The 25123-nt window shown below is 37.2% G+C and overlaps 1 protein-coding gene across 1 annotated transcript in view; it reads right to left on the bottom strand.

Annotated features, from left to right (window-relative positions):
* The window catches only part of PDHX (pyruvate dehydrogenase complex component X), a 62572-nt gene that overhangs the window by 9620 nt on the left and 27829 nt on the right, over positions 1-25123 (bottom strand). Inside the window, exons 4-8 of the mRNA XM_026512129.4 lie at positions 20571-20770; positions 18727-18825; positions 10561-10735; positions 8824-8971; positions 1713-1771 (exon numbers count right to left, since the gene is read on the bottom strand). Coding sequence (XP_026367914.3) covers positions 1713-1771; positions 8824-8971; positions 10561-10735; positions 18727-18825; positions 20571-20770 — 681 coding nt within the window. The remainder of the gene's footprint in view (positions 1-1712; positions 1772-8823; positions 8972-10560; positions 10736-18726; positions 18826-20570; positions 20771-25123) is intronic.

Here is a 25123-nt window from a genome sequence, read left to right as displayed (position 1 = left end):
TTTTCCTGGGAATATATGTTTCCAAAATTGATTTGAGAAAAAGCTGAAAATTAAACAGCTCAATAATTATGGAGAAAAATGAGCAAGTTGTCAAGGCTCCCTCCTCAAAACAGAACTAGGCTCAGATATTTTTACTGGTGAATCCTATAAAGCTCCAAGAAATAAAAAACCTTTATAATATTGAAATAAGCGCAGAGAAAGGGAAGGGGGGAAGTATTCAAATTCACTTTATAAAGCCACTGATTTAAAAAAAAGAAAAGCCGGACAAAACTAGCACAAAATGTAAATAACCATTATGGCTCCTGATACAAAATTATGAAATGAAATGTAATGACCACTAGAGATGCACTTAAGAACGATTCATAATTAGAAAATCACTAATATAATTCAAAATATTATTTGGTCAAAAGACAAAAGCCATATGAACACTTAGATATGAATGGCTAAGAAAATGCATGACTTTAAAATTCTCTATTACTGTATTGTTCAAGAAGTAAAAATAAATTCCTTATAAATATACATTAAATACAGCGCCTAACATGCAGTGATCCAGAAAAATAGCCTAGTCATGGAAAGAAAGGACAGAAAATGGTGCAGAGCAAGACGGCAGGAAGCCTGGGTTTCAGACCTAAATCCAACTCTAGACCCCTGCCTCAAACCTGCTCCTCTCCCACTTTCCCCATGTCAGCACGTGGAAAACTTCACTTCTCCCACTGCTTGGGCTAAAGTCCCGGTCCTTACGCTCACACCCCACATCCACTCCATCGACCAATCTTGTTGGCTCTACCTGTGAAATGTATCCTAAATCTCACCTTCACCCCAGCTTCACCACTAGCTGCCACCTTACCCCAAACCACTGTCCTCATCCACAGCCTCCCAGGAGAGCGCACTGCTGCCCCCTGGAATCCCCGCAGGCTGTGTTCCACAAACCACCAGAACAGTCTCTCCTTTCGCTCCTTATTTAAGTAGGATGTCAGTCCTCTCTCAAAACCCTACAAAGGCTTCCTTCTCCTCACAATAAAATCCCTAGTCCTTCCCATGGCCGCCAAGGCTTCACCCGCTTCAGGGACCTCGCAGCTCCTCCCTCTTTCTTCTGTTTAATCTGCTACCTTCTCTCCTCCAGAAACAGTATCCCCAGCGCCGTGTCTGAATGGCAGTGCCCCTTTCCCCAGCCTTCTGTCTGTGGTTCCCTCTGCCAGGGGCACTCTTCCACCTGATAGCTCTGTGGCTCACACCCTCTCTTCCAGGCCCTGGCTCAGTTACCACCGTGCCAGAGGGGCCTTCCTTGCCTAACTGTGTGCACCATGACACCCCTACTTACTCTGCAGTGGGGTCCGCTTTCTCTTCTCCTCAGCACTTTCACTATCTGACAAATATTGGTCTCTCCCAACTAGACTATAAGCTCCAGGAGAGCAGAAAACATGTCGGCTTTTGTTCACTACTGTTTCCCTAAATGCTTACAACCTACTCAGCACACGACAGGGGATCAGTATTTGCTGAATGAATTGTCTTTATTCTGCTATAATTAGTTGCAAGCCCCACTGATTCTCAGTTTCATCTGTAAAACTGAGGGAGGTAAGATTAAATAATATTTTTAGCAATAAAATCATATAATTTTTGTGACTTAAAAATGACAGTTCTATTTATCATATAAAAATCCCAAGACATGAGACCACTGTAGGAGCCAAAATGATTTGGGGTCTGCTACTTACTTTAAGGGTAACAGCTGCTGCCTTGATGATAAAATCATTCACCGATACTTTAATGTCATCTAAAAGAAAAACAAGCCTATCAAAATTAGCATTCATAATGAAACTTTAACATTGGCCATTATTATCAAACTTGTTCATTAACAAATTACAATGAAAAACATTATAGGTTTTTGTTGTTTGCTTAGTCAGTAAGAGTCCCCTGATTAGAAAAACTTGTTAAATGAGGTCCTGCATAAATAATATTACCCATAAATGTAAAAGATTTACTTCTGGGCCTTGATTACAATTCTTTTAAACTGCTCAGATACCATACATGAGAACTTGAAGGACACATTACAACCATAATTAGAAAGAAAAGAACCAACTCCTATGTCTCTAAAAACACAATGGTCCCTCTACAGTGATTCATTTTTTCTCTCGCCCTTTTCAAATGTCTTTATTCCGCACATGGTTTTTAATACATTGATTATACTAGAACAGTGGTAACATAGTCATTAAAAAAAAAAGATATCTCTATCGATCTATATGTCTACCTGTATCTAGAGAGAGAAATTTTTTACTAATGGAGTGTATACCAAAAAAATTTAAGACCACCAAGCTGCTTCTTCACTTAACAAAACAGGATATAGCAAAGGCCAAAGATGAAGCAATGCTGGCACAGGTCCTAGTGCGATGAACAAAATGAGGCTTTTCTGTCTAGTTTTACGGTGATTTCAAGTGAATCAATTTCCTTTCAGCATACATAATGATTTCAAGATAAAGCTAAGCCCCCCCCCCCCAGAGCTGATCATAATGAAAGCATTAGATTTACACTTTTGCTTTTCCCAGTGGGTAGGAAAGTGTTGAAAAATGTAAACTACACTTGATTCTCTATTGCAAAAGCTTCTAGAAAAAGAATTTAAGATCAAGATCTAGTCAATGGTATGTGGCAAGATACACAGATCCTGTTACTATAGTATCATGGAATTTTACGTTAACAATAGCTCATTCCAAAGGCATGCTGGGGATTTCAGAAAGACAGTAGATAAATTACCATAAATCCAAATACTGCCAAACTGTCATGGTAACCACCACCTGCTCATCCAATTCATAGCTCTTTTAATTCAGACTTCCAGATATAAATATTTTTGTTTGCTTGTTTAAAACCCCTTTAGGAATAGAAATATAAGTAGATTTTCAGTGCTTACGGAATTTTAATGATAACCACATACAAAAGACATGGTCTGCATAAATTCCAATATGTGGACATATTTGTGAACCCATTATGCTTACCTTTCATGTCTCCCTCAACCTCCTTTGCACTTTGTCTAGTATCTATAGGTATCCACAGTGAAGACTTCCCACACCACCCACCAGCTGATGACTCCCTATCTACTGCCGGCGTCCACAGGGTTCACCTAAATTCTCTGCCCTCATTGTATCCAACATTTTGTACTCTGGAGCTGATCACTTTCTTCAACGTGAAACACTTTTTTCTTACTGGCTTCTATGTCACTGTACTTTCCTGTGTTTTCTTCCACTCTTTACACTCACTCATTTTCTGTCCCTTCACCTTAATGGTGTCATCTTCCCAGGCAAGAACTTTCTGTTCCATGGTTTTGATACCACTCATATGGTGATGATTCCTTCAAATGCTACCTCTTATCCTGATGCATCAGGAGCTTCAGACTTATATGTCCAATTTCTCACATGACATTGCTAACAGGTATTGAAAATCAAAAAAGTACAAAGGAGATTTTTTTTTCAAGATCTTTTATTTTTAACTCTTTATTATGAAAATTTTCAAATATATAGTAAGGAGACTGTTGGTGACACTGAGAAGAACGGGAAATAGTTTGTGAGGGAATATTAAATATTCACTTGCATATCATTACAAAACAGTGTAAACATGCTTATAGAATGTTATGTAACTATATAAGAAAGAGGCTTGGCAATAAATAACGTGGGCTCTTTGGAGACCCCCTAGAAACTTCCTAGTTGCAAGGGCATACCAAACTTGGACCATGAAAATAAACTAAACTAATCCATCTCTCCACTGAAATAGTACTGTTTCCTGCCTTGTGAAAGGAAGAAACCAGGAAAATTACTCCCCTAATGATCTCTATATCATGACTAAGCAAGTACACCTAAAACCAAAAAGGGGAGCTTCCAGGATTAACTTTTTGAATATTGTTAATTTTCTCTGAAGTAATGTTTTCATTTATTTCCTTGAACTTTTAAAAGCTGCCAGGTTGTCTTCATATGAATTCTTCAAAGTCTGTATTTAAACTGAAATATCAGTCCTGTTGTCGCTTAACATGTAGAAAGCCACAAGAGAAGGTTTTTCCCCACTCTAGTAGGGTGGGGGAAAAAGCAGGAGATATTACAAAATCGTAACTTCTCTTGAGTCTATTAGGGAGTCAAGGTTATAAGGCAAAAAAGTGAACTGAACGTCAAGGGTGATGATTCCCCTCTAAAGAAGGACAAACACATGAAATGATTAACCACTGTCAGAGTACGGGCAAGTATGGGACAAAGTACAGGACAATGCGCATGAACAGATGGCGATTATCAGCAGAGAGATGGAAACTCTAAAAAACATTCAGATGGACAGTTAGGGGGAAAAAACATGCAATCAAAGATAAATAATTTTTTGTTAAGCTTCACAGACTAAACATAGCCGAGAAAAGAGTCAGTGACATTGAAGCTAGATCAACAAAAATTATCCAAACAGAAACACAAAGAGAATAAAAGGATGAATAAAAAAAGAATGGGGGATCTAAGAGCTTTGGACAATTCAAACAGTTGAACATTTATAATCAGAGTTCCAAAAAGAAAACACATGGAGCAGAAGATAAAGTGAAAACTAATGGCTAGGAGTTTTCCAAAATTAATGAAAGACAACCACAAATCGAAAAAGCTGAGAGAAACTCAAACACGATAAACACAGTTTGTTTATTTCTGAGAGAGAGAGAGAACACACATGCAAGCAAGTGTGCAAGGGACTGCACAAGCTGGGGGGGAAGGGCAGAGGGAGAGAGAGAATCCCAGGCAGGCTCCACGCTCAGCACAGAGCTGGACATGGGGCTCGATCTCATGACACTGAGATCATGACCCGAGCCAAAATCAAGAGTCAGACGCTCAACCTACTGAGCCACCCAGGTGCCCCTCATTTTTAAAATTCTTTAAAACACAGTTGATTTGCTAAAGCAAAAAAACATCAAACATGTATACTGGGGCTTACACCATAGGCAGAAATAAAAACATGACAGTAAGAGCACAAGGGATAGAAGGGGGAAAATGTAATGTATTGTTGTAAAGTTCTTACATTATACATGAAGAGATGTGATAACAATTTGAAGGTAGACTGTGATGAGTTGAAGAATTATATTGTAAACCTTAAGGAAACCACCACAAAAGAGACGGAGAGAAAGGTAAAATAGAAATAAAATGGAATCAAAAATTAAAAAGTAACCAATCGAAAAAAAGGCAAGAAAACAGGGGAAAAAAAGGAAGACAAAAAAAGGGACAAATAAAAATAAATGACAAAATGGTACAAAGGAAAATAGTACAAAGCAAAAAGAAAGGACAAAATTATTAAATATGAATGGTCTAAATAATTAAAGGAAGGTATAGGATTAGACAAAAAACAAAGAAAAATCACATGCTGTCTGCAAGAAGTCAGTTTAAATATAAAGACATAGATAAGTTAGGAGTAAAAAGATATAAAAACATTAATCAAAGAAAGTTGGAGTAACTGTATCACTATCAGATAAGGAAGGCTTGGGGGTAAGAAAGATTACACTAGGAGTGGACACGGACATCCCATGACAGATCTATTCACCAGGAACACATCAAAACCCTAAATGTGTTATGTGCCTAATAACAGATCTTCAAAACGATGTAAAAACTGACAGAACTCAAAGCGGAAATACATGAATCCATAATTATAACTGCGGGTTTCAACATTCTTCTTCCAAGAATTGACAGAACTCACAGGAAATCAGTAAGGATATAAAAGTCATGAACAGTACTACCAGCCAACTTCACCTGACATTTAAAGAACACTCCTCAAAAGTAGAACACACATTCTTTTCAGGGGCACCTGGGTGGCTCAGTTGGTTACGCATCAACTCAATTTCAGCTCAGGTCATGATCTCAGGGTCATGAGTTCGAGCCCCATGTTGGGCTTTGCACTCTACACAGAGTCTGCTTGAGATTCTTTCCCTCTCTTCCTCCCTACCCTTCTGCCCCTCCTCCTGCTTGTGGGCTCTCACTCTCAAAATAAATAAATAGTTTAAAAAAAAAAATAGAGGGGTGCCTGGGTGGTTCAGTTGGTTAAGAAACTGCCTTCAGCTCAGGTCATGGGGACTGGGCCCCCGCATAGGGTTCCCTGCTCAGCAGGGAGCCTGCTTCTCCCTCTCTTTCTGCCCCTCCCCTTGACTCATGTTCTCTCCTTCTCACTCTGCTCTCTCTCAAATAAATAAATAAGTAATCTTAAAAAAAAAAAGCACACACATTCTTTTCAAATACACATGAAACATTCATCGTGATAGACCGTATTACAACTATAAAATCTCAAAAAATTTAAAAAGATTTCAATCATACAAAGAATGCTCTCGAAGCACAACAGAGTTGAGCAAGAAATCATAAAAGAAAGGCTGAAAAGTCCCCAAATATCTGGAAACTATACTTATACCTCTAAATAATTCATGGATCAAAAGAGGTATCACAAGGAAAAATAGAAAACATCTTGAATTGGATGTAAAGAAAAACAAAACACATCAAATTTTGTGGAATTCATCTAAAGCACTGCCAAAAGGGGCCTTAAAAGCCTTATATGGCTCATGTTAGGAATAAGGTTTATTATATTATACTGGTCTCAGCTCAGCTTTCACCTTAAGAAACCAGAAAACAGAAGAGATTAAATTAAACCAAAAGCAAACAGAAAAAAGGAATAAAGGTTAAGAGCAGTAATCAATGAAAAGAAAATTACAGAAACAATGGAGAAAGTTAATGAAATCAAATGCAGATTATCTGAAGAGATCAATAACATTGATAAATCTCCAGCCAGATTGATCAAGAAAGTAAGAAGACACAAACTACTAATATTGAAAAGGAGGACATCACTTCAGATTATATAGATGTTAGAAGTACAATAAGGTAACACTATGAACAGCTTTATGCCAATAATGTAGACCCCCTTATTCATGGTTCTGCTTTCCACAGTTTCAATCACCTGTGGTCAACAGCAGCCCAGAAGCAGATGATCCTCTTGACTTACTATCAGATGGCCAAGAGTAGCCTAACGCTATGTCACAATGCCTACGTCACTACCTCATGTCATCTCATCGTGTAGGCATATTATCTCACAACATCATGAGAACGGTGAGTACAGTACAATATTTAGAGACAGAAAGACCACAGTCACTTAACTTTTATTACAGCATATTGTTATAACTGTTCTATTTTACTACTGTTGTTAATCTCTCACTGTGTCTAATTTTTAAACTAAAGTTTATCATAAGTATTTATGCACAGGAGAAAACACTGTATATACACAGTTTTCTACCATCAGGGGTTGCAGGCACTCACTGGGGGTCCTGGAATACATTCCTGTGGATGAGGGGGGACTACTGTAAATTTCATTACTTAGATAACATAAACAAATTGAAAGACAAAACAAAAACTTGAAAGACAAAACTACTAAAGCTCATTCAAGAAGAAACAGGTAAGTTACACTTATTTTTAAAAACTGAATTCATAAATATGGAAGTGGAAAAAACAAACTCCACAACTAAAATCTAGTCTCAGTGACTTAGCTTTTGGTAATAATTAAAGATTAATATACAAAAATTAAAAATTTAAAAATCATAGGCCTAGATAGCTTCAATGGTGAATTCTACCAAAGAATTAAAAAGGAAATAAACCAATTCTACCCAAACTCTTCCATAAATTAAAGGAGAAAGAAACATTTCCCAACTCATTCTGTGATACCTGGTAATAAACCCAGAAAAAAATATCTTCAAGAAAAGAAAACCACAGGGTTTTCTCATGTGCACAGGTATAATGATTCTTAGCAAAATTTTATTTATTTTTTTAAAAGATTTTTGTTTATTTGACAGAAAGAGAGACACAGCATAAGCAGGGGGAGCAGGAGGGGGAGAAGCAGGCTCCCCACCGAGCAGGGAGCCCAATGCAGGGCTCGATCCCAGGACCCTGGGATCATGACTTGAGCTGAAGATAGACACGAAACCGACTGGGCCACCCAGGTGCCCCAATTCTTAGCAAAATTTTAGAAAATGGGATCGAAACATAGATGAGAAAATTAATGATTAATGCGTTTTTTATGGGTAATACAAGGTTAATTCAACATCTGGAAATCAACCAAAATAACAGAGTGGAAAAGGCAAGATTATCTCAAAAGATGCAGAAAAGCATGTGATAAAATTCAACATCCATTTACGTTTAAGACTCTCAGCAAATTAGGAATATGAATTCCTCAACCTCAAATAAGGAATGTACAAAAAACCTACAACTGATACTAAAGACTGAATGTTTTTCCTAAGATCAAGACCAAGGCAAAAAGTCTGCTTTTACCATTCACCACTGACGCTCATTTTTGAACCAGAGGTCTTAGCCAGTACAATAAAGCAAGAAAATGAAATAAAAACCACACAGATCGGAAAGAAGGAAAACATCAGTTCGTGCTAAAAATTCGTATGTCTCCCAGCAACCTTAGTTTTAACTGATTGCTGGGAGGTACACTGCAAATTTCATAACCTGAAAGTTCACTCTGAAGAAGAAATTAAAAATTAAAACTTGTATAAAGCAGAGGGATATCTAAGATATATGTAAAATCTAAAACATTCTTGAATCAGTTTGGGATTTTATACTTTCTAAAACGTTAATAAGGACTGCTTTGTTCAGATATCATACCAAAAAGCATGATTTACTCAGTACTATGAAACCAGTTTGTTTCTTATAGGAAAAGTGAGCCAATTCTTTTCTCTAGCACTAAAATACACCCAGATGGTGAAATTGAAATAAAAAGCTATACAATGTACCTTTACAAGTAAAGGAGTTCACAAGTAGCACGTGTATTGTATTAAGTACATTTAACTTTACTAACCTCTGACCAGACTTTGTCTAGCTTTTAAAACAGCTCCAAGGTCACAGTCAGCAGTAGCATATGCATGCGGTACAGTACTCTTGGATTCAGTTAACCTCTTGGCAATCACTCTTCGAATATTGCTAGCAGGGATTTCAGTGAATGTGCCCTGCAAAGACATTGCAATCTGTCTATTAAACCATAAATATGGAAGCGGAAAAAACAAACTCCACAACGAAAATCTATCTCAGTGACTTAGCTTTTGGTAATAATTAAAGATTGATATAGGAAAAGTACTAGTAACAATTCTTAGTGTAAGGAGGGATATAAGAAATCCAGAGATTTAACTTTACAGTACACGACTGCAGAAGATAGTAAAATTCATGTTTTTGTTATTAATGAGTCGTCTTATGTTACTATGTTTAAGATGATCAGAAAGAAATCTCCCAAGTCATGAATAATTCTCCCATGAGTGTGTGTGTGAAACAGAGACAGAGACAGACACACACACATACCACCTGGTAAGGAGCTTCTGTTACAAATATCACTTCTTAGTAAAACTCAAAACATACAATAATTCAACAATCTACCAACAGACAATTCTTACTTATAAATGGCATGCAGTAGAAAAAGATAATTCAATATATTGGATGATCTACCAAACTATTTCTATTTTGGTTTATAATTTAAAAAGAAATGACGTATCAGATTTCCTAAAAATTCACATTATAAAGTATAGGTGAGATAATAAAATCTTCCTGTAACTCTACTGTAGCTTTTCCACGCTGTTCCTTGAACCTTTAACAAAAGTAGGATGGACCTTAAAACTACATGTAATTCCTTCCTTGTCCTTCGTTCCATTCTGGGACTAGATGACAATCACTTCAGAATAATAACTGAGCAGCTGAAAATACGCCTGATTTCTTAGGAAACTAAAGATTTTATGTTGGCAGAGTACTTGTTCAAATAGAATAAATGCTCTCTATATACCATAAAAATTTCAAAGTCAGGTTTATCTTCTTAATCTGAATAACCTACTTCTTTAAAAATATAGGATTTGATTACACATAAATGTTTTGTAAGGCAGTCATGAATCATGAATTTACACTAAAAATTTTTGTTTCCCATGAAATTTATACTGGTTGCAGCTATTTTAAAATATACTGGAATATATCTCTCCATGAGAAAGCACAGGCTAGGTTTGTGTGTTTAATTTCTAAGTGCCCATTCAGTTTTACATGAACCTGATTATCCTGCATTTCTTCTGATTGGAAGCAAATGACATGAAAGATACTAAGATAAGGCAGTAAAAAGAGGCAAAAATGGAATATTTTGACATTAAAAAAGGGCTGTCACACCACCCGTATCTGAGAAAGAATGTCTGGCAGTGCAGTCTCTCCAGTTCTTCGCAGTGAGACTATCCATTCCCGCAGTCAAAATCAAACAGCCACCGAAGGCGGCCAGTGGCAGCTACCAGTTAACAGTACCCACCCGAGAAAAGCTACATGCAAAGCCCCATAATTTCAGAGCATGCACATATGGCACTGAAGCTGGAAGCGAGCACCATACAAACAAATCGGGTTTGCACTAGGAGTCTGCAAAACAAAGCATTTGGAGTATGTTTTTCTTTATCACTTTCACCTACTACTAAAATGGATTGGTAGAATCACTTGTAAAAGAGACAGTAATGGTCCCTGTTTTCTTTCTCACTGAAAAATGAAAAAAAAAAAAAAACCAAATCTACTCAAACGGTATTACCGGTACATTAGGTTGTCCAGGAGTTGACAGCGGTGGGATCATCGGCCGTGGATAAGGTGGCGTGGGTATGGCCTGAGCGGGCAGAGGCACTGTGGGAGTGGTTGGAGGGGCTGGGGTGGGTCTGGATTCGGTAATCTTGCCTGTATCTTTCAACTGGACCAGTTTGAGAGCATCCCTGAAGATAAGAGATAGAGAACCATGATTAGCAACGAGGAACAGAACGTTTAGGAAGTGGAGATGAGGTGTGGAGGGAAGGTACTGAACTAGAGAGACGTCAAGGCTAAAATAATACAAAATGAATGTGTGAGTTAAGCAAGCAAATCTTATCTGGTCTGCTGATTCACACTATTCACCCACTACAGTATTTGGACATTTTCAAAAATTAAACAACAATTCAAATTTATCAAAGTATTGCGTGTAGGTATCTTTAAAATGGAAATTAGGTTTTTTGGGGGGGTTATCATCTGGTAGATGAACAATTCATAAATTAAACCATACTCTCATTCTTTATACTTGTCAAATAATTGTCACAGGGCATTCAGAAAATGTCAAGTTTATCACAACATTTATTAGGATATTTACTAAACTACTGGATTTTCTAGCGCAAATGACCTTGTTTATGGACAGGAAATCACACCATTTTGTATTGCTCGATATGTTGTCAGCACCATCTAATGAAATAAACCTGACCCACAGCATCATTCAGAATGAAAGATAACTAAATTAGTAATAGACTTAACTTGCATTAAAGGTATCTTTGGTTTTTAAAAGGATTTAATTAGATTACTACATATATTAAGCTTTTGATCTACACTAAGTTATAGTCGGTATGAAGTAATACATTCTCTTAAACGAAATGGCTTTTTCAAAAATTATATCTGACAATTCAAAAGAACCCTTTCCAAAAACAAAATTTTACATTTTAAAAAATGTTTCTAATCTAAAAAAATCTTAAAAGTTTTACATAATCTAAAAACAACACCATGGTGACACACATTTAAAGGCAAACTACATTCCTTAAACTTCTCAGTTAATAATTTATTATTATTTATCAAAAGAATTATGAGGGGTGAAAACCTAGCATCTGCTGGGCATATTTGAAATGACAATCATCCTCCCCTAAACAAAACCTTTTCTTAGTATCTTATGGCAACATGGTAGGCAGAATTCTGAGTTGGGTGGCTCCAATATTCTTGTATATATAGAATTATTACCTGGTGTACACATGCCACATACTCCTTTGTAAATATGGGTGGCTCTGAGTATGATGGATGGACTCCCATGATTAAGTTACATTACAAGACAAAGGTGATGAATTTTGTGGACATAATTAAGGTCCCAAATCAGCTGACATTAAGTTTATCAAAAAACAAAAGTAAAATTACCCTGTGGGATCAGACATATCAGATAAGCCCTTTAAAAGGAACCAGGAATTTCTGGAAGAAGAGATTTGGATGGAGTGAGAGTCTCCTGTTGGCACTGGAGAAGTGAGCAGGCGTTTGTGAGCGGCCTGTGGAGATGAGCATGGGACACGGACCTGAAGGAGGCCTGTGGGAGTCAGGACTCGTCCTTGGCTAAGAGCCAGCCAGGGGCCAGAGTCTGATAGACAGAGTTCTGACAGACAGAACTGAATTCTGCCAACAACCATGTGAGCCTGGAAGAGGACTCCAACCTACAGAGGAGACCCTAGCCCTGGTTGATCTCAACCTTGTGACTGGAAGCTGAGAATCCAGCCATGCTGGGCCCTGACTTCTGACCTACAGAACTGTTAGATAATAAACAGGTGCTGTTTTAAGCTGCTACGTTTGTAGTAATTTGTTATGCAGTAATAGAAAACTGACCCAGGCAGGCATGTTCCAGCCTGGGGCACATTATTAGAGGAATCCCCCCATGTGTACTGATACCGCTTTTAGGAAGGAGAGTCCATGCTTTATATCTGGTCCAAAAGGGGTGCATGGAGTTAACACTGAGTACGACTAACTTACTTGTTTCAAAATTAAAGAGCTGACGTTTAACAAGAGAGGTCAGACTGAGAACTCTTAAATGTTTTACCATCTTAGGTCCCTAATAAGCACTGAAAGTGGGAGTAAAAGTGAGAAAATGAGACTCTTAGCCTGTATTGTGCTTATGTTCATTACATAATCTTACAGCGGCCCTGTGAGGGAGGTATTATTACTCCCCATCCATCAATGAGTAAGTAGGCCCAAAGAGGTCAAATTCCAAGTCTAAGTCGGCATTTCTCAAGCACCCACTCTATTCCAGGTGTTGAGGATACAGGGTTCAACAAGACACTTTGTTCCGCAGGACAGTCTATCTGAGTTAGGCAAACAAATGACAGATAGGGATGTGCTATGAAGAAAATAAAGCAGAATAATGACAGGAGTGACAGGCGAGAGGATGGATGGTCAGGGAAGGCCTGAGGACGTGGTATTTGTGTGGAATGATGTGAAGGAGCACGCTGCAAGAAGAGCTGGGGAAAGCATGTTTCTAGGCAGGGAAAATACAGCTGCTTCTAACAACAGAAGGCAGGCCAGTGTGGAAAGAGCAGTGAATGAGGAGGAGAGGGGGAAAGATGAAGCCAGGGCTGGCATCAAACCCAGGTGTGGCCAGCTCCAGAGCCGGTGCATTTTCTACTACTTTTCTCATTCCTGTGCACACAGTATGCATATATAAACCAAGGCAGGGTCAGAATAATTTTTTTTCATGTGAACAGACTAGGATAGAATCCCGTACATCTCAGATTAACAGCAAGTCTGCGACTGAATGACAAAATGTGATCTACCTAATCGAACGCTAAATATAAGACCTGACCATGGCCTCCAACCCATCACACAAAAAGCAGCACGGGTATAACTGGAGGCAGAGCTGGTTCTCAGAGCATGTGCTACAACACGGTGATGGGAACAGAAAGAACGAGGGCGAAGAGGAGGTGTGTGGCCTAGGGAATGACCTTATATATTGTTGAGGCTTTTGACAACAAGCTTACTTCTCTTTGGAAGTTAACTTTTAATTTACTTATATTCATAACCAAAAGCACCATTTTCCAGTTAATTATGATAACATTTACATGGAAGTAAGTGGCTGCCAATATCTTTTCTGGGGATTTATGCCATGAGCCAAAGCCCTAGCCAGATAAATAAAAGTATGAGCACTGAGGGGCACCTGGGTGGCTCAGTCGGTTGAGCACCCAACTCCTGATTTCAGCTCAGGTCATAATCTCAGGGTCGTGGGCTCGAGCCCCATGTTGGGTTCCGCGTTCAGCAGAGAGTCTGCTTAAGGATTCTCTCCCTCTGCCACTCCCCCCACTTACTTGCACGCGCTCTCTCTCCAAAATAAAATAAGTAATAAAATATTTTTAAAATGTGCATTGATATATAATAAGGCCTTCTGTTGATTCAGAAAAAATGCCTTCAATAAAAGATATTTAGCTTTTAAGAGTTCTTACAAGTCACAGCCTAAATTACCGTCACTTTTCATTATATAAGGTAATTGAATACATCTAACAAAACCTATTACTAATCTGGGTTCTATATCAAAGTTTAGCATCAGAGTGACAGGTCTAAAACACATCTGTTTCTTTATACGGGGATCACCAGTTTACTCTCAGGCATCAGTTAAAAATAAACAAAAATAACGATTGACGATAAAGACTGTAATAGTAATGCCTGAATATGTCTATTTAAGATTGGTCACACTAGACTGACACATTTTTATTTCACTGTCAGCATAACTAATACTATTTTATCAAGAAATAGGCAATTTAGTTTCATTCTTGTAGTAATTAAGATTCTTGGGTAAAACGGCTCTTGGTAAAGAATAAAAGTAAGGAGAAGTCATTAATCATAACCAAGTAAACACGACATCAACTCTGGCCACTGCTTCACAGTGAACTTGTACTGCTGATTTTACACTTCCACACCTCATAAAGTATAAATGTTAATTATTGTTTAGCAACAGCCAACTATTTAGTTTCTATAATGCAGAGAATGCTTTTAATGATTTTTGTCCATGAAATAATGAAGCCAATTCTACTTGAAGAATTAGGTGGGCATTAAAAGCTCTAAAAATTAGGAGAAAACAAATATGCCACACACTTCTGCACAAAGGCAGAAGAAACCCTGGTAGTCCACTCAGGGCAGAACCTTCTCTACTAGGATCCCTTAAAGAGTAATTCATTCGGGTGGGCTATGACTTAGTCTTAAAAAGAAATACCACTGCAAACATGCTAGACACTCACCTGTCACACCTATCCGAGTTTTGATGCTGTGATATGAATACAAACATTAACTACCGCTACGATTTAAGACACAGATATACAAAAGATGTTAGGTTACAGGCAAAGAACTTCAATGTATTCTGTCTCTAACTATGGCCCCAGCACTAGCTTTCCTAAAATAGTTACATACACAGGCAAAGTCAAGTCTATATGCTTTTGCACAACATACATTCTGAGCAATATGTTTGGGCAATATGTTTGCTCTACTGCAACATTTAAAACAGCAACCCTAACAGTGAGGATTTACTTCATAAACACAATGGATCAGAGGCACTTCCTCAGCAGCTGGAACTGATTTTTCTATTCTCCTTGCATTTTTAGTTGACAATGGAAGAAGGAAGGATGTCCCTCCAAATTTCAAGACTTTGTGCTAAGGTATTTTGGGGGAAGCTGAACCTGCAATTTTTCAATGTTATCAGAAGATGACATTTCTGTGCCCACCCCCATCCCCTCTCGCAGGGGACAAGGAAACTATACCCAAACAGGGTTGCCTGAGTATGGGCGTGGCAGAATACAAACTCTTAACAACAGAGAACAAAGGGATGGTTACCAGAGAGGAGGTGGATAGAGGGATGAGTGAAATAGATGAAGCGGATTAAGAGGACACTTTTCTTGATGACCACTGAGTAATATACAGAATTACTGAATCACTCTATTGTACACCTGAAACGAATGTAACACTGTATGTTAGCTCTACTGGAATTAAAATAAATTTTTAAAAAAGAAAAAAAAAAAAAAGAAGATGACATTTCTGTAGGAGACAGCAAGTCAAGGTTTTTTTTCAAAGTCCACCTTAATATTAACCTTAAAACACAGGCATCTTTAGTAGCATACGAAGCAAAAATCTTAAATAATACGTGCCTTCATGATCGATTTTTCTCATGAAATCTTTTGTAATATGTCAGATTTTTGAAGACCAAAGGTTGACTCTCTTATGGTGCGGAGTTAAAGAATAAGGACAGAATAGAGAACCGGAAATTAGGAGGAGGAAGATGACAAAAATATTAAAAATGTAACTATTTTAATAGTGCTTCTATTCTATATTCTAACTATGCTTTAATAGTGCTTCTATTAAGACAATACCATTTCGTTTTCTTTAATAAATACTACATTACAGTTATAACTTCAATTCAGGCTTAAAAAAAGTGCTATTTGTTCATCATATGTATAGTAAGCACATATGGAAAGAGAAGGGAGAAAGGAAGAAAGGGCTATTTCATTCCTCTGCTGCCACAGCGCTGAACTGCCTTCTCTAAGTATCACCTAATAATGGACTTCGAAAGATTTTTCTCGGATCACACCTTCCTTATTTTTATCCAGCTCCTAAATATCCTCCAACACAAGAAAAGTTGCCTTCTAAAAGTGTACCTCCTGATTATCTCAATTATAACTACTGCACTACTACCTACCAAACCTCCCTCTCCAGTTCCAAACTGTCTCCTGCAAGTAACCTTCACCTCCCTGATCCTGATGCCTGCGGGCTTGTCAGCAGCACTGAAGACAGGCTTCAGAGCTAAACATCACTCACTCCACCAAGACAAACACTTTCCCAAAGCCCTTACTTGTTTATGGAGTCAAAATTTCATTATTCAGTCCAGAATCCCAAATTAATTCCTTCATTCATTGCTATCCTGGTCCCTGCTCCCCCTTCAATCCTTTATGAAAGCTACTGGATCCTGTCCTTTACAACACTGTCTCGATCAGTAATCTCCCTTCTACTTCCACCTACATTCAAGCATTTTTTATCTTTTACTTGAATTACTTTCTAAGCTTATTAATTTATCTCCTAACCTCGAGTTTTTTTCTGCTCCAAAGTATCTTCTACAAATTTGCAAAATTAATCCTTCTAAGGTACAGCTATGATTACTTTACCAAAGATTTCACCAAATCTTGATCAATGATTAATGAATTAAATATAGACTCTTGGTCCTATCCCTCAGAAACATAGGTAAATCTACTTGGCTATAAAGAAAGTTGCTTTATCCTATTTTTACGGAGAGTTTACTAAAACATAGACTGGTAGATTAATAAAATCAAGGTACATATAGTAGGATGGATGTGGGGGGAAAACTAGGCTTAACTGGCTATAAGGATACTTAATTTTGACATTTTATGGCTAAGTGAAACTTTTTAAGTCCTTTAACTAAAACTTCACAGTCTAGGATACTACTTTTCAGTCATGGGTCAGGACAGCTGATCTCCAGCTCATGTAGTATGACAGGACTCACAGTATGTGTTTAAGAGAACCACATACACATGTCTGATGAACAAACCAATAAGGCTGTAATGTAGGTAAATGAGGCTACCTAAAAATTAAACCTGGATTGCTCGCCAAAAAAGAAATGCCCCCAAATAAACCAATGCTTCATTTTTTTAAGGATTATTTATTTATTTATTTATTTATTTAAAATGAAAGAGAAGATGAGTACCAGTGGGGGGGCAGAGGAGCAGAGGGAGAGGAAGAAGCAGACTCCTCGGTGAGAAGGGAGCCGGATGCGGGACTTGATCCCAGGACCCTGGGATCATGACTTGAGCCTAAGGCAGACGCTTAACCAACTGAACCACCCAGGCGTCCTAAACCAATGCTTTAATGAAGAGTAAAATAAGCCAATGGAAAAAAAAAAAAAGAAATGTCCCTTGATCCAGCACTGTGACTTCATATTCATAACCTTTGTTCATCTCAACTTAAAAAATTTTAGCCGATATTACTGATAACTTTTTATCAACAGTAAATGGGGAATAAGCATATTGCTTTAAAATGTTAATTCAATTTGAAGAACTTATTATTACTGACAAAAGAAATGTAATACAGGGGTGCCTGGGTGGTGCAGTTGGTTAAGCACCCAACTCTTGGTTTCAGCTCAGGTCATGATCTCAGGGTCGTGAGATCCAGCGTCGCTCTGGGCTCCGTGCTCAGTGCAAAGTCTGCTTAAGACTCTCTCTCCTTCTCCCTCTGCCCCATCCCCCACCCCCGCTCGCTCTTTCTCTCTCTAAAATAACACATACCACTACAGCAATTTTACATTAGTCATATGTCTAAAGGATTAATCTTTGCCTTCCCCACTAAATTAGGTTTCAACACAGCAGGGGCCATCTGTTCTCATACACTCTTAAAAGACACAAAATGTAAACAAATGGAAAAATGTTATCAGTGTTGTAGAACAGGAAAACTCAGGATCATCAAGATATCAATTCTTCCCCAAATTAATTGTAAAATGTGATACAATCCCAATAAAAACACCATCATTCCCCTGTACCAGCAGGGCAAATGAATTGTTTAAAATTCATTCGGAAAAATAATAAAATAGGAATAAACCAAGAAAACTGGTCTACTGAAAAAGAAGAGCAAGGATAACTCTATCAAATTTTAAACCTTACTATGAAATATTTATAATTAAGAGTGTGGTACTACACAACTTAGGTGCTAACTCATGGACAGTGGAATAGAAAAGAAAATTCAAAAAGAGCCAACTGCACAGGGAAATCACTTTGATCATGTGAGTGACTGAAATCCGAACAGATAAGAATGAAAATATTTTTAAAAGTATATTTCCAGGTTTTAAAAATCTAAATGGGATTGCAAGCTTATTTAAATATAAAACAATATAAAGGTTCACCACTTTGCACTCTATAATTTTCTGCATTTATCACAATTGCTAAGGATCTGGCTTAGTTACCAAATTAGAACCGTTCTTCACTGATGCTGTAATTACTCTGGAACAACCCTTGCGTAGCATACAATTCTGCACTCACAAAAGCAATTGAAAACACAAAAGAACAGTATATGTCCTTTTAAATCTTAACACTGAATAAGCTCTTCTTCAAATACTTTCAGAAAAAGCTGATCATGATAAATAATGGAATTGGTTGTTACAAAAAGCACAACATACTCTTTAGTGAATATCCCCCGAGGGCCAGTGGCTGTGCCCTGGCTAGCATCCAGGGCGTGTTTTTCCAGAATATTACGGGCAGCTGGACTTAAACGGAACCTAAGAAGAAAACATGAAGATTAAGGAAACCAATAAACACTCATATTTGAATCAAATATACCTAAACATGAACAGTTACCAATAATCAGAGAAATAAAAATTGATAATAAAGTTAAAACGATTCCGATAGTCATATAAATTAATCTGTACTAATCTGGTTTATTTTACTACCAAAATATTTTCATATACATTTAATTAATTACTATTTCAAAACATTCTTTTAATAAGAGTAAATATTCAAAAAGAGAGAGCGTCTATTTTGACTAATAATTTTCACATGGCTCCTCATCAAACACATAAATAAGGAACTAACTATACTGTCCCTTCATTTTTTTCTGTGTGGTAAAATGTACAAAAAATTTACAATTTTAAACGTTTTTAGGCGTACAACGGAGTGGCATTAAGTACAATTACCCTGTTGTGCAACCATCGCCACCATCCGTCTCCAGAATTTTCATTCTCTCAAACTGAAACTCTGTACCCATTAAACAATAACTCCCATTCCCCGCCCCAGCCCCTGGCCCAAGCAGCTGGCATTCTACTGTCTTTACTCATTTGACTACTCCAGGTAACTCATGTAAGTGGAATCATACAGTATTTGCTCTTCTGTGATTGGCTTATTTTACTCGGCATAATGTCATCAAGGATCATCCACGTTCCGGGATGTGTGTATTTCCTTCCTTTTCAAAGCTGAGGAACATTCCATTGTATGTATATAGCACATTTTGGACACATGGGTTGTTTTCCCTTTTTGGCTACTGTGCATAATGCTGCTATACATGGCTGTACAAATATCTCCTTGAGTTCCTGTTTCAATTCTTTTGAGCATATACCCATAGGAGGAATTGCTGGGTCACACGGTAATTCTATTCTTATTTTTCTGAGGAACTGCCGTACTGTTTTCCACAGTGGCTGCACCATTTTACGTTCCCACCAACAGTGCACAAGGGTTCCGATTTCTCAGTATCCCCATCAACGTGGAAATTTACAACTCAGCGCTTCGAAAACACTGACAAGAACTGACACTGGTAAACCAAAAGAAAAAAATTTTTAAACGGTATAAGGGTCTGCATTTTTATTTAAGTTCAAAAGTGGTTCTTAAGAGGACCTTTCTCAATGAAGAACTTTTTCTTATAAAGAAAAAGTTTTGTATAATTATAGAGAATGTTAAATAATTGAACTTGTTAAAATTTTCAGAATCCACCAATTAAGGCTATGTAAGGCTGAAGTGAAATGGGGTTTACTAAGTATCTGTGTTATACGGGGACAAAACTGAGCTCCAATCAGTGTGGGACGCTCAAATGCAGTACAGTTGTAAAGGAATGCATGTTAAGATGCTAACTCCATTTTATGGAATTTATGTCAGTTATACATTTAAAACTGGAATTCGTATTACGGTAACGAGAATTCCATGGGCGGAAACATGATATGAAGTCTGGTATACTGAATCCTAAAACCTACTTCAAGTTCAACATGGACACAGACTACTTGCTTTGTTCGCCACCAGGTGAGCCGGGCTTTCCTGCTATCTGGAATGTGACACGTATTCAGTAACTGTTTGTTGAGTGAACAATGACAGTAAAAGAATCATTCCTAGGCCTCAGTCACCTAAGAGAAAAAGGGAAGATCAGCCACTCCCTACGTAAGGTGCAAAGATATTTTAAATATGATAATGACTACAATGTTCTAAAAGCTGCTGTAACTTTTTTTTTTTTTTACATCAGCATCCAAATAAACATACTCACTGCAGTTTTCCCAGTGGGTGTTCCTTTTTGACAGGAGGAGAAATTTGTGGTTCAGGTGGGGGACAAGGCACTGATGGTTTTGCAGCTGGTGATGGAGGACCTACATCTTTGGGGATTTCAACATGTTTCCAATCTTCTCCTTCTTCAACTAGCAAACCAATTAGTGAACCTAGTCGTATATTTTTAGATCCTTCTTCAACCTGCATTTTAAAAAGAAAATAATTGCAGGGATGGAAAGGCTCGTGACCATATGAAGTAGTTTAGATAATTCTGTACTGATTAGAAAGATCTCTTAATTTGAACTAAAATCTGCTTCCAAGTCAGTCTGCCTCCTTCTTCCACCCACCACCGTCCTTTCTTACCTTCCCCCATGTATACCTTCCTTCACCACTCTTTCCATCCGTTATTAACGCTACATCCTAAAAAAAAATCTAGAATTTCTCCTCTGACAGCTTTTAAATATATAAGAGCAATCATTATCATCTTCCTTTTGATGTCAATCAGTACAAATCCAGAACAGGAGACTGTGGTTTATTTCAACTCTCTCTCTTTCCCAGATAGTTTCTTGTTACAATAGCTTAGGAATTCCAAGAGCTCACAATGAATTAAGTACCCTAAATTAGTCCTATTACTAACATTAATTTGATGATTAATTTAATGTAAAATGTATTCAGTAAACTTAGTATCTGGAAAAAAAAAACTTATATCCTATCATATAAACAGAATTGGTTAACTACTCTGGTTAATGTTGGTTTCCCTATACTTAATTTTTTCAGAAGTATCTATTTACCAAAACTGAGAAATAAAATAAAACCCCATGAATTTTTATAAGTACATCAGAAACACAGTGGTGTCTCAGCTAATCAATCTTTCATAAATAATGCAAATTAAAGAGATAAATAAGATAGAAGTTTCTTTAAAAAAAAACTTTTATGTATTTCAAACACTTCAGCAGCATTAACTTATAAAGAAAGGGCTGATTTTTATTTACTCAGTAAGAGAAGTCCCAAGGGAACATTCAGATGATAATGTTTTTAAGTTCAGGACTGGAAGAAAATGTCATTCCTTTAAAATTTTTATTATTGTCTTTCAATTCCATTAAATAAAGTTCACTACAGATGTAATTTAATGAATAAGAAAATGAGAGGCTGTAGGATGTTCACTAATATAGTAATTACAAGTAAGAGCATAACTCCTAAAATGGGCTTGACATTTCTGATTAACATTAAATTTGATGATTACTTTGTGCACTATTCTAAAAATAAATTAGGCATAAATCATGGGAATTAGGAAGCTTTTTAAGTTTACAAATTACTGATGGAGAAGAACAGAAATAATGTTTCGGTGAAGCAAAATATATATATAAGAAATGAGTACAGAATATAAGGACATTTAATGAATTGCAAGCTGTGAAAAAATACTGAACAGCCCAAGAACAACTTGTTTAGCTGTTTATCACATACTGAAAAGTTTTAGTTCTGTGTACTACTTATTTTTTTACTATTATGTAAAGAAGATGAGTTAATATTATTTTAAATAAAAATTTTGTTTTAAAACAAAAAACCACACTCCACATGAATCAAGAGTGGACTCCAAAGGAGTGCTCATTGGTAAGGGCTGGAAAGTCGCCCAGCATGAGGCTGATGGGACTGGGGAGTAGACAGCAACGTGGGACAATAGGTGGGAAGCCTGCGGCGCCTATTTCTCCAAACACCCATACACGAGCTGAACTCCGTTCCGGGGCCAGACCCCTAAGACGGAGGCTCTTTCTTTACAAGAGACATTCCCATAGGCTGACATGAATCACCTGCAAATGGGCTGAGTAAAGACAGCCGCCTAAGCTCCCCAGCGTCCCTGAGGATGTGAGATGCTGAAGTTGAGAGACAAATTCTGTACAGCAGAAATTCCCAACTGAGAAATTATTTGAGGGGGTTCACTCCATTAAAGGTGCTGATAAAAACTGTGTGTAGATTGTGATGTTAAAAATAATCAGTAAGTTAAATAGTTTCTTCTGTAAAATCGAACAGTGTGAGAGCCGCTGAGCACAGAAGGAGCATGTACCACGGTGAGTGGAGAGGAGCAGAGTCACATGACTGATTGGGTTTGAAACTTAGTAAGACTTTTCCATCATGGCTTCAACCATTGAACAGTTTGAAATTGTCTGTATTCTTTAAAATAAACACTTTAACTTATACGCACAATGAACTTTGGTCTGAAAGGAGGATACATAAGAAACACTGAAGCTGAAAACAAATCAATGACAAGTTAAAAATGCAGAGGGGGAGGAAAAAACGCTCACTAAATCCTTGACTAACAGTTTGGCAGCCAAGTGCCAGGCACTGTTCTAGAACCGTGTCAATTCATTAAGTTCTTCTAACAACCTTCGGAGGTGTTGTTATTATTGAAGTATAGATAAGGAAACTGAGGCACAGAAAGGTTAAATGACTTGCTCAAGATCATAAGGCCAGTAGGTATCCGAGCCAAGATTCAAATGCAGTCTGACATTACAGATAGCACTCAACATGCCAAGTACCAAATCTGTGAACTACATTCCCAGGACCAAAATTATCATACAGCAGTTCAAAATCATGCTCCCACTTTAAAAAATAAGCTTAACAGAGAAGATAGGGACTGGATTATAATTCATTTAGCTTTTAATTCACGGGGAACACAGACTCATCTACCACTTTAATACATCATTTACCCATTTCAACATGGAAAAATTAGAACTGAGAATATCTCCCATTTAGTAGAATTTGCTCTGAGCTTTGAGGGTTATTTTCTCCATTAAAAATGTTATAGTCTACGGAGAAGAATCAATCGGAGGTCTCACAATGTCAAATTTCAACCATAACCTTTCAAACACTGAAATTCATCTTTGAAGGTGACTCAGGCAATTTAATGAAAAGTAAGGGGTGAAAGGGACCTAACAATAAAATCATATTGAAAAAATACAGTCTTAAAAAAAAAAAAGAAAGAGGAAAAAAAACACCTGTGACACAGTATTAGAGTGAGATGCAGCTAAGAAATTGAAGAACATGAACAGTACCAAAAATAATTGTTTTTTATTATTTTTTAATCTCAGGATGATCAGCAAAAGGAAGCATTTTTTCTTCTTTTTGAAGTAAGCTCTCCCAAAATGGGGCTTGAACTCAGGACCCAGAGATCAAGAGGCGCGGACTCCACCAACTCAGCTAGCCAGGTGCCCCTAAAGGAAGTATTTTTAAAGTTTTGCTTTAATATCCATGGATTTTAGTTTTCAGAAAGAATTCTACTCTTGAAAATTATTTTGAAAAATAACGGTCTGTGAATATAATAAAAATCTATCAATGAATGTTTTGCCAGTCAATAAATTAAAATGTCAAAAAAAATTATATAAGTTTAAATAATCTTAACATCCTACACCCTTTTCATTCTCACAAGTAACCTGGTTTGTAACAAATCATATAGTAACCCTAAAATGTTAGAAGCCAAACCAGACAATCTTTAATAAATTCTCCAAATAGGGGCGCCTGGGTGGCTCAGTCAGTTACGCATCTGACTCAATTTCAGCTGAGGTCATGATCTCAGGGTTGTGAGATCGAGCCCCACGTTGGGCTCCGCACTGGGTGTGGAGCCTGCGTAAGAGTCTCTCTCTCTCTCTCCCCATCTGTCCCTTCCCCTCTCCCCCTTTCTCTCCCCCCCATCTGTCCCTTCCCCTCCCCCTCCCCCCTCTCCCCCTCTAAAAAAATTAATAAATAACAAAAACTCCAAATATGTCATCCTAATATTCTACTTTATTAACATCATTTAAAATGCCTGCTGTCCAATTTGCTGAACAAATTTAAGACTAAGCTTATGAATTGATACATGTGTAAAAATTTAAGATTTTCTGTACAATTATTAGTGATTAAATAAGAACTTTCTCGTGAACTGAACTAAACTGGAAATGAATCAAAAAATTATCTACACTGGCAGCAATTATTCTTTATTAACATTATTGAAAGCTTCTAAGATCTTTTCTGGTTCTGAAATGCAATAAATATTATTTTATATAAATTGGAAATGAGATGCAAAAATTACAAATGAGAACAAAGATATGAAATTGGGCAGGGGGAGGGGAAGAATACAAAAACCTTTCAAAGACTATGCAAACAAATCTCCATGAAGACCAAAAGAGGTAAAAAATTTTTAGTGGTTTCAAAAATGTGCACAAGCTAAAAACTAGAGCTTTATATCACCACTTGCCTTTTAATAAGATCAATCTCCAACTCCTTGATTCTGAAAGTAAAGATCTCGTGTAAGTATTCTTATTAAAATCAGTTTATTATGTGTGCTTATATGAGAATTTTCCACAATGAAAGACAAAGGTGTAACCTGCACGGGGGTGAGAGAGCTGAGAGTGGAGAGGGGTGAAAGACTAAAAAACCCCAGTGATATCACCAATATCACCTTGATTTTTTTCCTCCATAAAACTGTTACATTGTGACATGAATATACTCCCATTCCTATTATTCAAAATGCATGTGGAATAATAATAAAGCCATTAAGCCCTAAAATACCCATACAATCTT

This window comes from Ursus arctos, unplaced genomic scaffold, assembly GCF_023065955.2.
Source record: "Ursus arctos isolate Adak ecotype North America unplaced genomic scaffold, UrsArc2.0 scaffold_23, whole genome shotgun sequence".
NCBI classification, from domain to species: domain Eukaryota; kingdom Metazoa; phylum Chordata; class Mammalia; order Carnivora; family Ursidae; genus Ursus; species Ursus arctos.
This window is presented reverse-complemented; position numbering and strand designations above follow the sequence as displayed.